Here is a 15,484-nt window from a genome sequence, read left to right as displayed (position 1 = left end):
AGCAACGTTTGGCTGCATTCAGTGTAATTTCATCATACTGTAATGGAAAAATAAGGATTATGGGAACCCTGGGTGATTAAAAATCAAGGAAATTAGTGTCCATCCTGGATCACACTGTTGGATCATATGTAAACAAAAACACATCTAAACTGAACTGTTGAGAAGTTCCTTTCTACTTAATAAATCTAGTATTGATAATGTGAATTAATGTTTTGGGAGCTGACTAAAAGGAAGAAAACAGAATCCCAGAAGGCAACGTGATGGTCTGGGTGCCCTCTAGGGGGCTATAAAGGAATCTCAACTCAGGGTCTCTTGGAAGGGGCCATAGAGACCAGGTTTCAGGGGTCTGTGAAGGAGCCTATGAATCATGTAGCAAAGACATGCCTAAGTCTCACTCTTACTCTTCTTTAGTTAATGGCCCCTGAGGCTACTATGCAACAAAATACTCAAATAGTGCTAGGTACCTAGCTGACTGCAGTGAAGACTTGCTGAATGACTGAAAAAGAGCCAGAATTAAAGATACTGGAGCTTTATACTCTCACCAAGAAGGAAAAATCCACACTACACTCATTTTTTCTCATGTTTTCCAAATGGTCACCCGAGTAATCAGATAATCAGGGGGATCCATTTGGCAAACGTCATGGGGTAGGAGGAAGGGAAGCAAAGGCCAAGGCAACCCAGAGCAAAGACCTTGTGAATGGCTTCTAGGATCAGGCACTGGTCACGTGTTCTGAATGTTGCCCAGTCAGGACATCCTGGCCAAACAGTCTTTAGTCTCAGTCAGACTCTTTCCTGGAAGGATCCCTCATAAATAAATCTTGTATAAAGGGAATGTAAATGGCTTTTTATAGGAGTTCTTGTTTACTCTGGCTGACCTTTGAGCCACAGGGCTTTCCAGTTGAAACTACAATTTTTTCTTTTGATGTCTTTTCATTAATAATAATGAAAATATTTGGCAAGTCATGCTTTTTTATTTTCAAAAACACCTGTCTTTTTCTCTATATTGGGCTACTGTTGCCATTCAAATTTGTAAATTTAGATACCATTTGGAGGGACCTGCCTGACAAGCTCCTAATCAGCATAGGCACAGTTCAGATTCTATATGTGAGAGGTAGGAGATTATTTCCTAGCCACAATCCTAACTCTACCATCTAGCTCATATGTAGGAAGGGAAGAAGACTTTAGTCTGTTTTTTCATTTTACCTAATATTAGATGCAGATGAAGGTGTTAAAACGATTGTTACTCAGTATCTAAATAAAACTCATTGCTCCCTAAGTAATTCTTAGAAGTTGTAGAATTTGGATGCTCAAGTAAGGTTTTCCAGGAAAGCAAAAAAACAAGATATTTACTAAGCAGATCTAGTATAATTTAATGGTGAAAATACCCTCTTTTAAAGCTAAGCTTTTCAAGACTAATGTGTGCTACTGTGATTGCCCAAGTAATCACAAGTTAAATAAGAGATTTTAGAAGTAGTAAATTAGACACATCTACTGATTTTTTTCCACTAAAAGGTCACTGTAAAATGTGGTGAGCCCTGGATCTCACAGTCCAGTTTTCTGGGAATTGCTTCAGCTAGAAGAAAAATTGTAGCTCTACAACTCAGAAGCCAAAACTGTTAGAAGTCAACATAATACAGCTCTGATTGGACTCTAAACCAGTAGAATTTTCTACAAAGCAATATGATAATATGCACAGTCTTAAACATTCATATTCCTTTACTCAATAATCTCTCTTGTTTGGATCTATATTAAGAAAATAATCTAAAATGATGACAAAGCTTTGTAACAAAGATACTCAAGATTTTAACAACAGAAAGGTGGTATATCCAATGTAATGGAATATTGATCATTAAAAATAATGATTACAATGACTTTTTTAAATGATATGTGAAGACCTTTATGATATACTGTTAAGTGGAAGAAATGAGGATACAGTCATCTCCACAATATGGTATCAACATATAAATCTAACTACATACACACATCAAAGACAAGAGGAATAAACCAAAATGTTAACAGTGATGGGATTGTGGGTGATTTTTACTTTCTTCATCAAATATTTCTCAAATTTTCCTCAACAGGCATTTTATATAATATACAATGACCCCAACTGTTACTGGAAAAAAAAAAATTAGCTTTGCTATAAATGAGATTCTCAAATGTACAATATCGAACATATTAGTGGAAAAAAACACAAACAGTAATAGGCAAAAGATCTATTACTTAATGGCTTTTCTTCTAACACACAACTCATGCTGCCTCATACCAATGTGCCCAAATCACTGAAGTGCTGGCATTCCTGGAAAAAACATAGGCACCCTGGGGGAAACATACAGTCTATAGATCTTGTGTGTAAGATTCTTGTCATTTGGAGCTCTGAAGGTTGGACTAGATAAGGACATAGTGAAATGTAATTCATTTGATTTCAAAATCAAGGAAAGATAAAGATCAGCTGGTAAACTTTTTTGGGGGTGGGGAGAGGTGCACACAGTATGGAGTGCTAGGAGGCACTACTATGATTATACATGTCTCACTCAAATAATCAATTTAAGAATCGGTCGAAAGATTCTGCTAGGTAAGAAGCTAAGTTAGGTCATCTACCACCTGCTTCAGGTAACAAACTAAAATAGGTCTAAAGCAGCTCTTCCCCTCCACTGTTGGTCAAACAGGCACCTGAATGCAGAAGTAGTTTCAACCTAGGAGTTATTGGTCTCAGTATATACTGCAAACCAAAACATCAGGATGTATCTCCTTACCCATGCTGTGTTATAAAGGACCATGCAATAGCAAAAATTCTCAATCAGAGGATATTCTATGTTGAACTACGGATTTGTTTTATGCTGAAGTAAAACATGCTTTAAAACTGAAATGAAAGAAACTAAAAATTGCAACCTAAATACAAATGGCTATGTGCTTAATTTTCTACCCAAGAATTCCAAAGTTAAATATTAACAGACTACACAATTAAAGACCAAAAATTCAGAATTGTTCTGACTTACAGAACATTAAGATCTTACTCTATTCCTTAGTTCTCCAGGTCTAAGGAAAATTAAGGGTGGAGTTCAGGAGACCTGTCACTAGCAGACGCCAGCTTTCTCCTTGGAGAGAGCAGTAAGCAGACCCTGCTTATTACAATGAGAACCTGCACTTGGGATAATTACGGCTCTGTAGGCCATCAGCATCCAGCAGGCAGTATCTGAAATTTCATAGGCTCGTTATCAGGTGGGAGAAGTACTATAACTGAGAGCTGCCAGAGGAATAGACTGCACACTACTGCAATCTGTCATACTGCACTGTACTACTACAATATTAGAGGGAAAGCAGGAAAAAGGAGGTATTTTTCTTTAAACTTATACAAAATGAAATGGGTAAGCAAAAACAAAAAGAAAATCAACTGTAAGTCAATACCCAGAGATAGCCATTGTTAACATTTAGGAATATAGCCTTGTGGACTTTTTTCTATGTACATATTATTCACATAAGGATCCTGGTTCATACTCAGAAATCATTTATTTCTTTTATTGCCCAAAGAAACAGGCACTGATTTGGCACTAAAATTACCAACTATTCATTTCCTCTCTCTTTCACAGACACACAAATCTAAACCACTATAAGCAGATCTAGCTACCTCATAAAATAGCAGAAATTATATCATGATTGCTTAACAATCTGAGATGTGTTGGTCTTTCTTTTAACTCACCATCTCAACTAGAGGAAAATCAAATGACCATTTTTGTAATTCCTATTAACATTACCTGGTCTGAAAATCAGCAACCATGTCCCGCCTCTCTGAGATCTTGGATGAGCCATCAAGCCTCATGTAGGTATGCTTCCTGTAAACCACATATTCCTGCCAATCAGAGTAAAAAGATATAATAAGTTTGATACAAATTACTGCATTCTAATTTCCACAAGCATCTACCCACCTCATCCATATTGGGGGCAAGTCATTCTATCCAGAATGAGGAGAAAGCAATCTCAGAAGTATAGGAATTTGGTTCGTAAATGAGTTTATTGTCAGCGTGCGAAAATAGAGAGTACCCTGAAGATTACAACAACTCTCAATTTCATCTTAGAAACTAATCTTATTCCTGCAGATTTCTGTAGGTTTTGTAAAAAAACAAACTAAACAAAACGAAATCTGTAAACCAAAATGGCTTTTCAGTCACTAACCAGATGTCTCTCATGGCTATGGAATAGCCAGTTTTCTTTCAGCAACACCCACCCCAATGGGTTTCTCTCCAGCAAATTCTTGCTGACCAAAGTCCTTGAATTTACAACCTAAGCTCCCTTCTCCCAGCACAGCATACATCACCGTTAAGGGAGGCCTAAGCATCAGAATGAACAGAAGACAAGGTAACTTTCCATGGCAGAGAATGTTCTTGGCGTTATCTGTAAGAGGAATTAAAACTTTTAAGAATGGAGAAGAGATTTCAAGAGATAAAATAGAGGGGATGTATCTCCATTCTTGGAAGCTGCAATTCCTCTTACAGATATGTCCAAATGAGCACTGATTTCCTTTCTTTACCCCAATTATATGGATTATGTTTCAAAAAGTCCACTTGCAGAGGGACTGTTACCAAAACCTAATACAGGGACTTCCCTGGTGGCGCAGTGGTTAAGAATCCGTCTGCCAATGCAGGGGACACGGGTTCTAGCCCCAGTCCGGGAAGATCTCACATGCCGCGGAGCAACTAAGCCCGTGTGCCACAACTACTAAGCCCACATGCCTAGAGCCTGTGCTCCACAAGAGAAGCCACCGCAATGAGAAGCCTGTGCACTGCAATGAAGAGTAGCCCCCGCTCGCTGCAACTAGAGAAAGCCCACGCGCAGCAAGGAAGACCCAAGGCAACCAAAAAATAAAAAGCTAATACAGCTGCCTATTTGCAAGAAACACCATGAAGCAGTTTTTTCAGTTCAAAGAAACCTTTTTCCTATTGAAAAAGACTAATCACTTCTACATTTGGGAGATGTTTCTATTAATTAGTTTTCTGTGGTCGAATGTTCTTCCACTGTAGTATCCTCATTATGGACCTCTTATACCTGGCTGGGTACTTCAGCACAGAAGGTTGTTACAGTTTGTTATGACTGGTATAGTGTATGTGGCAGCACTCTTAGAGCAAGTTGATATATGTGTGTGTGTGTGTGTGTGTGTGTGTGTGTATATATATTTCTTTTTCTTCCTTTTTGCACTATTTCCTTCTGTCTCCAGGTGGTTCTTTAAGGGCTTTGGTAATCACAGGGGGGGCAGAAAGTATTCAGTTAAAGCAAGCTTCACATTTAGTGGTAGAGCCCTATAATGGGAATGGGTTAATGGCAGAAGAGTAGGGGGTGTTTGGATGAGGAATACAGGAAAGAAGATGAAAAATGACAGCATGATGATGGTCTTTAGAGGCTCACTATACCTGGGCAACTAATCCAATCTGGAGATGTTGCCATCCAGAACAACAAAATACCTAGATTATAGAGAGACAGTCCACAGATTTGAACTTTAACCAAAAGGTGGGTTTCCTGCATAGGCACTGCACTCTTTTGCCTTTTGAACCAGAACTTCCAACTTTAGTGACAGGACTGATGAATGAACCTTCTTGTAGATCTTGCTGTTCATATCATTTATATATCAAGGTCAGAACAACATTAGAGATATTAATCCTAGGCCATAATCAAACCAACACTGATCATAGACAACCTGTTACTGAGGCAACGGAAGTGAATCTTTCCCATTTGCTGCTTTAAGCCTTTGCTCTCTCACCCAGGGGAATAGTGGGATTTCAGAAGGCTTAGTTGAGTTTAGATCCTATTTCAGTAAATAGCTTCAAAACAACAAGTAAATGGACATGGAAACAGCAGTGAAAAGCAGAACAGAGGAATAGCTATATCCTGACAATACAGAAAAACATCTATAAGATAAAGACTGAGCTAAAAAGGCAATTCAGTATTTCTTTCATTCACAAATTCTGGCTACACCAAAGCTATCCTAGACATCTCTCTAGAACTCTAGGCTATTTGGGAAAGATAGTTAATTTAATCAAATGCTCATCCGGAAAGAAAAGCCTTATTTTTTCCAATTGTTAATTTCAAGAACTGTTCCATTCTTAGTTCAGTTCTCCTATGATCCTAAAAACACCTAACGATTTAACATAAAATGTAATTCTATTTTTTAAAATAAAAAGACAAATTCTAACAACAAATGATTTGATAGTAGTCATAGCATTTTTGAAAAGTTAGTTTAAAAATCTATTTAAAAAAATCTATCCCCACTTAACGATCTCTATATCAAAAAGTTTTCTAATGGTTTTCTAATATCCATCTTAAGAGTCTTGCTTCATATATTCTTTTCAAAGCCAGCAGCTGAGACTGGTTAATTAGTAACTATTTGCTGAGTTTTGCAGTTAAATGTCTTTTATTTCTAAACAAACTTTATTTATTTATGACTGCGTTGAGTCTTCTTTGCTGCTCATAGGGTTTCTCTAGTTGCGGTCAGCGGAGGCTACTCTGTTGCGGTGCGCAGGCAGCCCTCTCATTGCAGTGGCTTCTCTTGCTGTGGAGCACAGACTCTAGGCTCGCGGACTCTAGAGCACAGGCTCAGTAGTTGTGCTGCATGTGCTTAATTGCTCCACAGCATGTGGGATCTTCATGGACCAGGGCTCGAACCCATGTCCCCTGCATTGGCAGGCGGATTCTTAACCATTGCACCACCACTGAAGTCCCTTAAATGTCTTTCAAGGATGGCACAGCATTCTCATTCATCCCCCAATAGTCTGATAGTCTGTAAGTAATTCACTCCCATGCCTGAGGATCACTTCTGGATGACTACTGCTTGCTGGATGACTTTACTGTGTTTTGTAGGAACCGTGTCATGTTAGCACTCCTGTGCATTAAGAAGGGCTTATGGTACAGAAAGGCCAACTGTTACCCAGTTCTTCCTGACACTTGGCACTCTGTAGAAACCAAGGGCATTTCTAACCCAAGTCTACTCGGGTTATTTAGGAAAAGCTCAGAAAATGATCCATCAGTATGATTAAATTTCTTGGAACCTTGTAAACCAAGAATTCCTTTCCACTTAAAGCAGCGAAAAGAGAAACCAAATGTAGACCTTCCCCTCCCAGAAGTCTCATAATTTAGTATCCTCCCTTAATTAAATAAATATGAACACCAGTATTCTCAAGTGGATCAATAACCACTAACCAAAGTAAGCTCTAATTCTGCTTGAACTAATAAAATAAAAATTATGGCTTTTAACATTTAGGAAGTCTTTAGACCCATACAGTTCTAGTAGATACTATTTTTAAAAATTATTGAAGAAGTCAAAGGGGTTATGGTCAAGATGTACTCTTGGCATCTGAGTAGTGATTTTCAGCCGGGATTAAAATTCCTGGGTCCCACCCCAGGAATTCTGACTCTGTAGGTCTGGGTTAGGGCCTAGACCGGTTTATTTTTAAAAAGCTCCAAAGATGACTGCAATAGACACCCTATTTCTAGAGCTAAGAACAACCACTCCAGAGGGAAGGCAGGGCAGGGTCCCTTAGAATCATGCTATCTCAGCATGGCTCTCAGATGAGCAACACATGAAGTCTGTTAGAAATGCAGAACTGAGGGGCACACCCCATATCTAGTAAATCGAAATCTGCATTTAAGAGGTGTGACTTGTAAGTACATTTACACTGTTATAGAACATACCCTTATGCTATTTCTAAAGCACTGGAACACTTTTTTCAAGAAAACTCTTATATGGAATCCCTCTAATATAAAATAGATTTTAAAAAAAATTACTATTCTAGCTAACAAAGAAGGGTAGGGAGTCCAGGCCCCACCTGTTTAATGTCTACACCTAGGTCTCCTGTCCTATACCCAACCCCATCAGTTGAAAACCCACTGTCTTAGAATACAAATTGAGAAGACAGGTCAGTTCTGGAACACGTCCCTAAGTCCTACTTTTTAAGCAGTAGCATGTGAACAGAGCTATTAGCATAACTCAAAATAGTTTCAGCAAGTGCCTCTCAATCCTTTAAAGTATACTAAATAAAATCAAACATTCACACACCCAGGGGCGTAAAACAAAGGGTCTAGGTTCACCTTGCAGTAGTGATAATGATGATGACTAGCATCTACTGAACATTTACTAAGTGACAATCACTATTCTGTGTATTTTACCTGGTTTTGCTTATCTAATCCTCACTATAGCCTTTCAGGTAGGTGTTATTATTGTCACTCCCATATCTTACAGATGTTAAGCAAGGTCTCTAAAGTGACACAGGCAGTAGGCATGGAGCTAGGATGGGAACTCAAGTAGACTAGATCCAGAGCCTTTAGCTTAACCCCTCCACCTACTGCTTCCCAGACAGAACAGAAGCTCACTACCACTAGCGGAAAAAAAGGGGAGGGAGAAGCCCCACAAGGTTCTTAATATATTATGACTATAATGATGAAAGGGTAACTGGGCACTTGAAAAAATAAAGGCAAATGTTTATATATCCCTAATGCAAACCTTCCATTCTGAGACTTCTTCTCTATTTCAAAGTTGTCTCTGATGTTCATTTAAACCCAATTTCACTGTCACAAAAAAATTTGAGGGGAAGACTCAGTATGATCCACAAAGCTGCAGACCTAGTTGAACTTTATTTTCCTGGACACGCCCTTTCCATCTTTGGTGTATATCACCAGCAAAAAGTGAGGCTCCCCTCAAGGTCTATTACAACTTCTGTTTTGTCCAAGCAAATTGCACCAAGTAAGTGAAATATGATAGTTATCCTTCCCTTATCTAATATAGAGCCCTCTGGAGCAATCATAAAGCATTCATGGGCCCACCATAATCTGCCTTCACCCTACTTGTTATTCCCCTTTCTTCTAAACCATATGCTCCAGTTACGCTAAACTATTCCCCACTGCCCAATGTCTTGTACCTTCCCACGTCTGTGCCTTTTTACATCTGGCTTCCTTAGTCTGGAGATGCCCTTTTTCCTCACGGTTGAAATTATATTTAAGTTCAGTTCATATGTTACCGTATGTGAAGCCTTCCCGAAGTGACCCAGTTGGAAATAAATGTATCATCCCTCCTGCTATCTTCAGCTCTCTTTATGCTTTATTTTTGACATTAGTATCAGGGTACACTTGACAGTTATTTGTGTGAGACATATATATACATACATACATAAATCCTTCACTAGATTCATCTCTTAAAGTCAAAGACCACATTTAACTGGTATTTACCTCTGCCTAGCACAGTGCCTCGCTCATAGTTGACATGAAAAAGAAATGGACTAAACAGAATAAATATAGTGTGGTTGTAAGCAAACACATTTATTTCTATTACTTCTAAGACCTAATGAAAATGCTAGTTAACAGTGACCCCAATTTGCTTTTCATTCCACGGAGCAGTTTTAAAATACTCAGTTTCCCTGTATGTTCAGAATCACAGCTCCCAAAGGTTACTTGGAGTTCTAAGAAAAGCCAGCCCATAAATGATAGAATGTCTGTTTGGGATGAATCCTTCCCCAGTGAGGTACTTGCTGACTAGGCAAGTTACACAACCCAGCGTCTCAAATATCATCATTAGCTATGGATTATCTGTATTTAATTCTGTGTTGCATTATTTTCATATATTGGTGTAGTGCAAGATTTGTCTGGGTTTCAGTACTTAACAATCACACATACAGCACCAGTTGGCTGACCCTTTCCAAGTATTTCTGTATCGCATAGAAAATACTGAGGCTTATTTCCTTGAACGACAGACTCAGTTGCTTGATGCAATAGGAATGAATCTCAAAAGAGATGACTCAGAGATAATGTAAGTCATCTGTAGTGAGTTAAAAGCTCTCTGCAACTACTAAACTATGGGGAGGGATGGGGAGTATCCCAAACTATAGGGTAAAATGGTGGTGGTGGGAAAAATTTTGTCTGACATCCAGCTGGATGCCACCATCCCAAAGGCATAGGGGCTATGTCTGTGTCCACAGTACCCCCATCAGGCAAGACCCTGTATGTGACTCAGGAAATAAAAATAAACTTTTAACATAACTTAGTGACCTGTGATATCCTCCCTTATTTATGTCCTTGACTTCTGCCCATGGCACACTAAAAATTCCTGGCCCTGGAAATTAAGTAGTCCCCTTTTTAAATCCCCTATCTGGAAATACTATTTGGATACCATGGGACAAGATGAAATATTTCTGAATATAGAATTCTATTTGGAAGAAGATCTGATATATTCACTTGAAATTTAAATTAAAGTCAGATTTTTGCCCAAGAGAAGGAGGCTATCAATCACTTTAGAAAATACTGAGCAAATACAAAGTGCTTAGAACTAGTATTTTCACAAAATGGAATCCTGGCCATACAAAAGTGTGTGAAGTTTTACTATCTCTTAGTTCTTCTGAGTCACAGAAACAGAAAAACACATAGCCAAGGCTAAGGCACAGAACCAAAAAAACCCAAAAAGCTGTTAGATAAAAGAGATGCTGACACGCTCCACAGCTACACAGCACAGCTTCAACAGTCCCATGTGAGCTCAAATTCCTGCTCTATTGGAAGTTTTTCTTCCATCTTTGATATACAGGGTACAAGATGTCAAGGGAAAAAGAGAATCCTGAAAACATTTTTTTTAATCTAAAAAAACAAACAAGCAAACAAAAACCACAACACTCTGAGAATGAAGAAGCAAGGGTCAAGGTATTTTTTTAAATTAATACTAGGTCATGTTTTAAAGTGGAACATGGCTCTAATGAATGTTTACAATGAAAGCTTCCATCATGAAAGTGACTGAAAAACCCATAATACTCTTTGAAAAGATAATGAAAAGTAGACCTAATCCTGCACTGTCCTAAAATCCACAATACATTTACATTTCTATAAATGATTAGACAAATATTAAACATTGTGGGCACTGTAATTCTATGCCCACAAAATATATTTGGAGGGGCTTCCCTGGTGGTGCAGTGGTTGGGAGTCCGCCTGCTGATGCAGGGGACGCAAGTTTGTGCCCCGGTCCGGGAGGATCCCACATGCTGCGGAGCAGCTGGGCCCGTGAACCATGGCTGCTGAGCCTCCGCATCCGGAGCCTGTGGTCTGCGATGGGAGAGGCCACGGCAGTGAGAGGCCCGCGTACCACAAAAAAAAAAAAAAAAAAAAAAAAAAAAAAAAAAATATATATATATATATATATATATATATATATTTGGAGGACTAAACTCTTGGAATACAAAATGTGGTTCGTTTGAGTAAATAATATTAAAACAAATAAATAGACTGAAAAAAAGAAACTTTAAAATTTAATGTTGAAGGAAAAAGAATAGTATAGTAGTAAGGAAACTAGACAACAGTTTCATTTTAATTTTTCAGTACAAACAGTTGCAACATTTTCTGGCTTCAACATCCTAGAAGCATGTTACACACATGGCTAAGGAATGTTAGCAGTTGTGAAATTCAGGCTTTGAATCTGCTTTTCCCTAATTTAGAATTCCCCATAGAGCAATGCAACTACATTTAGAGAAGATTCTCAAGCTGCCTTCGTTGCTAAGCCTACCCACAAAGTCCACATCCCCTCTAAAAATCCTGTTGGATTATAGACACACAGGAAGTGACCCTGGTGGGTAGTGTTCACAGCACTCATCGTGAACAAAATCATTATCATACTTTGAATTACTTATCTTAGTGATTCTTATGAGTACCTAGAAGTGTGCAATATACAGAATAAGGGACTAAAATGCAGGACTGTGTCACTTAACCTACCCACACTTGCCTTCATCTACCAGAGCTAGCTTATTTTTTGGTGGCTCACCCCCTTTTCCTTGGAACTTCCCTTATAATGTCAATCAGCTTTTAAGACTCTATAATATACTGATATATAGCCTTGGGGAAAAAGAAGATTATTAACTCCCTTACAAAATCCTTAGCATATTATATTACCTTTTCTATAATTCTTATCAGTGAAAGATTACTATTTCATCTATACTTTCCTGACTCTTCAGGAAAAGGCAAGTGCACTTTATCTAAAAAGAGTCCCACTGAAAGAAAGTTACTCATATTGTTTTGGCTGTTGACAACATTTAGTTTGAACAAAATTTTTTTTTTGGCTGCATTAGTGTCTTTGTTGCTGCTCAGGCTTTCTCTAGTTGCAGCGAGCGGGGGCCACTCTTCGTTGTGGTGCGTGGGCTTCTCATTGAGGTGGCTTCTTGTTGTGGGGCACGGACTCTAGGTGCACAGGCTTCAGTTGTTGCAGCGCACAGGCTCAGTAGTTGTGGCTCATGGGCTTTAGAGCACAGGCTCAGTAGTTGTGGTGCATGGACTTAGCTGCTCTGCAGTACGTGGGATCTTCCTGGACCAGGGCTCGAACCCAAGCCCCCTGCATTGGCAGGCAGATTCTTAACCACTCTGCTACCAGGGAAGTCCCTGAACAGAATATTAAGGACGCAGGCAGTCCTCTTATTTTGGATTATTGTTGTTAGGACCTTTAACATAGTCAAGATTTACATCAAACACAATGGCTTAATCACCTCTTATGGTGACTCACAGTCACTTATAAGCATTTTTTCCATCATTTAGAAATAGATGACCTACTCACAATACAAAAAGGCAGAAACTTCTGCCTGTTGACAGCATTCCAGAGGCTAAACACTTTTTATTAAACATGAAACAGTGATTAAATTGACCTCAAATATTATTTGTTATGTCTCTTGCTAAAAGAAGTTGCCTGATTATTTAAGAGGCTGCCACTGAATTTAGATAAACTCACTGCAAAATTCAGCAAGCCAGCCTTGGCTTCTGAAGAACCTAAAATTCTCCCCTACTGCTACCCTTCATTCCTTCTGCACTGATAGAATCTCTACTCCCTTATTCCTAGATAGGGATAATAATGTCCAATTTCCACTTATTTATTACCAACTAGTCCCTGGAGTAGCAGGGTTAAAATTTAAAGGCTTATTAAATATGTAAAACACACCAAAAAACATGAGAATATTTATACACTACTGACATCCAGATGCTTTAGCCTCTCAACAGATGGCTTTCCAACTTTCTTGCACGAAAAACTTACTCTAGTGGTCTGTGATTATTTGTCCTCACTTTCACTCCTCTGTTTATATGTCCATGACTTTCTCTCCCTCAAATAATAAGCCACTACTTCAACAAGAAAGCAGAGAGAATGTCAACTCAGAAGTAATAAAAGAAACAAAATCTGCCCTGCACAGTAAGACAGAGCTGTATCTTTCACCATAACCCAATGGCTGTCAACTTTGGTTATATATTAGAATCACCTTGGGAACTTTTTATCCTAATGCCTAGGCCTCATTCCATACTTCTTACATAAGTATCTCTGAGGATGGGACATCAGTATTTTTTAAAGCTCCCCCGAAAGACTGCAAAATGTAGTCAGGTTGAGAACCACTACACTAACTCAGGATGAATAGCTGCTCTCTAATAAGAATTAATCCCAAATCTTGTTTTCCATACAGAATTTCAGAGGACTTCTCAAGAAATTCCTAGGATCTGATCTGCTTTAAAATTCGGGAATTTCTTCACTAGTAAAGGAAGGAAGAAGGGGGATTCTATTTCACTGATACAAGGAAGGAGGAAGGAGTCCTTCGCACACTTTCATATCCACCAGGAGTTGCTTCTCCTCCCCATATAGATGGTCAAATCACGAAGACAAGTTTTGGGTTCCCATTAAGCAGGACTGACATTAGTCATACATCTATGATTCCTGCAGTTTAAATGTCAAAGCGTCCTAGTCCCCAAAGGTTCTTTCTCCTACCTCCAGCAGGTCTATCATCCTGGTCATCTGGGAGTAGATAAGGACCCTATGTCCTTGAGACTTGAGCCGAGTCAACAGGACATCAAGGGCATACAGCTTTCCACTGTCAGTGATGAGGCTCTCCTTGCCTAGGGAGAAGAAAAGGGGGGAAGCGGGAAATTATATTTAATTGAAGCAGCAAAATCACTCACTGCAAAGCTGTATGCAGCCAAAATTACTGCAACCAGGACGCTTGTCATCACGAGAGCAGGAAAGTACTCTAGAGAAGAATGCAAAGCACTGTTAAATCATATCCAGTAGTGCTCTGGGAAGAAATATCCTGAAGTAGGGAGGTGTAGGTCCCCTCCCAACTGACAGTTCCCAATCAGACATCTGCTGCTAAGGCATCTGAAAGTTTCCCTGCTCCACATTTTTTTTCCCCCGCTCCACATTTTTATTCAAGAGACAGCAGGTACATGTGGACATCTAAGAGTAATATCCATGCCAAACCTGCTGTAAGTGACCTGAGAAATCTGTTTTTCCTTTGTTCATCTTATGTCTAGGTATCTGTTTCTACTAGTCCTGTGGCTACATGGTTTACCTCCCAAAGGCATGAGAATGTAGAGAAACAAGGGCTGCTCTTGCCTGCCCCTAAAGACACTTGAACACCAAGAAATGCACTAAAAACCAAAACCAAAACCAAAATAAAAAAAACCCCTCCCTCTCTTGGATGATTTCAAATAGGTTGGCTGGTAAATGTCATTATCCTAAGCTGTAATTTAATAAAGACACTAGGGCTTATTCAGCTTTTCAGAAAGACTGACTTTGGGTTTCTCTGAAATGGAAGCTGCTTTCACTCACTAATTTGTGCTTCCTCCTTCCTCTTCCTATTAAAAAAAAAAAAAAAAAGGCATTTCAGCCAAAGATCTTTAGAGAACACTTAACTCACAAATTTTCATCTTATCCATTCAGTATCATTCAACTCCCATCACATTTCAGGAAGTAGAGTTTCCTGTTTGCAGACTGGTCCATAAACATACCCTAAACAATTGCTGCTACTAGGAGGGGAAGAGATGAAACTTAAGGGGCTGGGAGATGTAAGAGTATGTTTGCAAGTGGCTGTGGGATGCAAAAAGAGAGACAGAAAGGCTGGAGAGCTCACATACACAGCTAACTACTAAAAGTAAAAAAAGGAAACTGTTAAGAAAAACATACTGTCTACCTTTAGTTTCAGGTTTGAACCTGTGGTTTTTCCTCTGAACTACAGAAGCTGACTGTTGAGAGCAATCCAAAAGTTTTCAACGGTCATTTCTCTGTTCTCGCCACTATCTGCCAAGTACACAATTAATTGTATAAACCGAATGAGAACAGATGTGCTGACAGCACCACAACAAATCATCAGCCACTCTGTTTCTGCTACAAAGCTACAGGTCCTGGATGTTTACTCCTCTGCACTGCAGCCTGCCTTTTCCCACCTTCGGAACATTGCCAGGCCACATTTCTTCCTCCACCACCCCCTCCCTGACACTGTGGCACACACCTTTGTTCAGCCTCTTTGTTTGGTCCTGTTTAGATTATTGAAATGCTCTCCTTGTTGGTCTCCTTACCAACGCAATCAAATGACTGCAGCTGGGACAGAACCGATTGCTAAGCCCTCTTGCTGGCACCGGACAAGGAGGCCTATATAAATTCCCAGCCTGATCAGGCAGCAATGCTTTCCTAACAACTTCAAGGGTTTCTTCTTGCCAATTATCCTTC

At 39.2% G+C, this 15,484-nt stretch overlaps 1 protein-coding gene across 2 annotated transcripts in view; it reads right to left on the bottom strand.

Annotated features, from left to right (window-relative positions):
- INO80 (INO80 complex ATPase subunit) overlaps positions 1-15,484 on the bottom strand; it is a 133,092-nt gene that overhangs the window by 22,890 nt on the left and 94,718 nt on the right. For both annotated transcript variants that reach the window (XM_032621626.1, XM_032621627.1), the window contains exons 27-28: positions 13,748-13,875; positions 3,756-3,850 (exon numbers count right to left, since the gene is read on the bottom strand). In XM_032621626.1, coding sequence (XP_032477517.1) covers positions 3,756-3,850; positions 13,748-13,875 — 223 coding nt within the window. The remainder of the gene's footprint in view (positions 1-3,755; positions 3,851-13,747; positions 13,876-15,484) is intronic.

This window comes from Phocoena sinus, chromosome 2, assembly GCF_008692025.1.
Source record: "Phocoena sinus isolate mPhoSin1 chromosome 2, mPhoSin1.pri, whole genome shotgun sequence".
Lineage (NCBI taxonomy): Eukaryota > Metazoa > Chordata > Mammalia > Artiodactyla > Phocoenidae > Phocoena > Phocoena sinus.
This window is presented reverse-complemented; position numbering and strand designations above follow the sequence as displayed.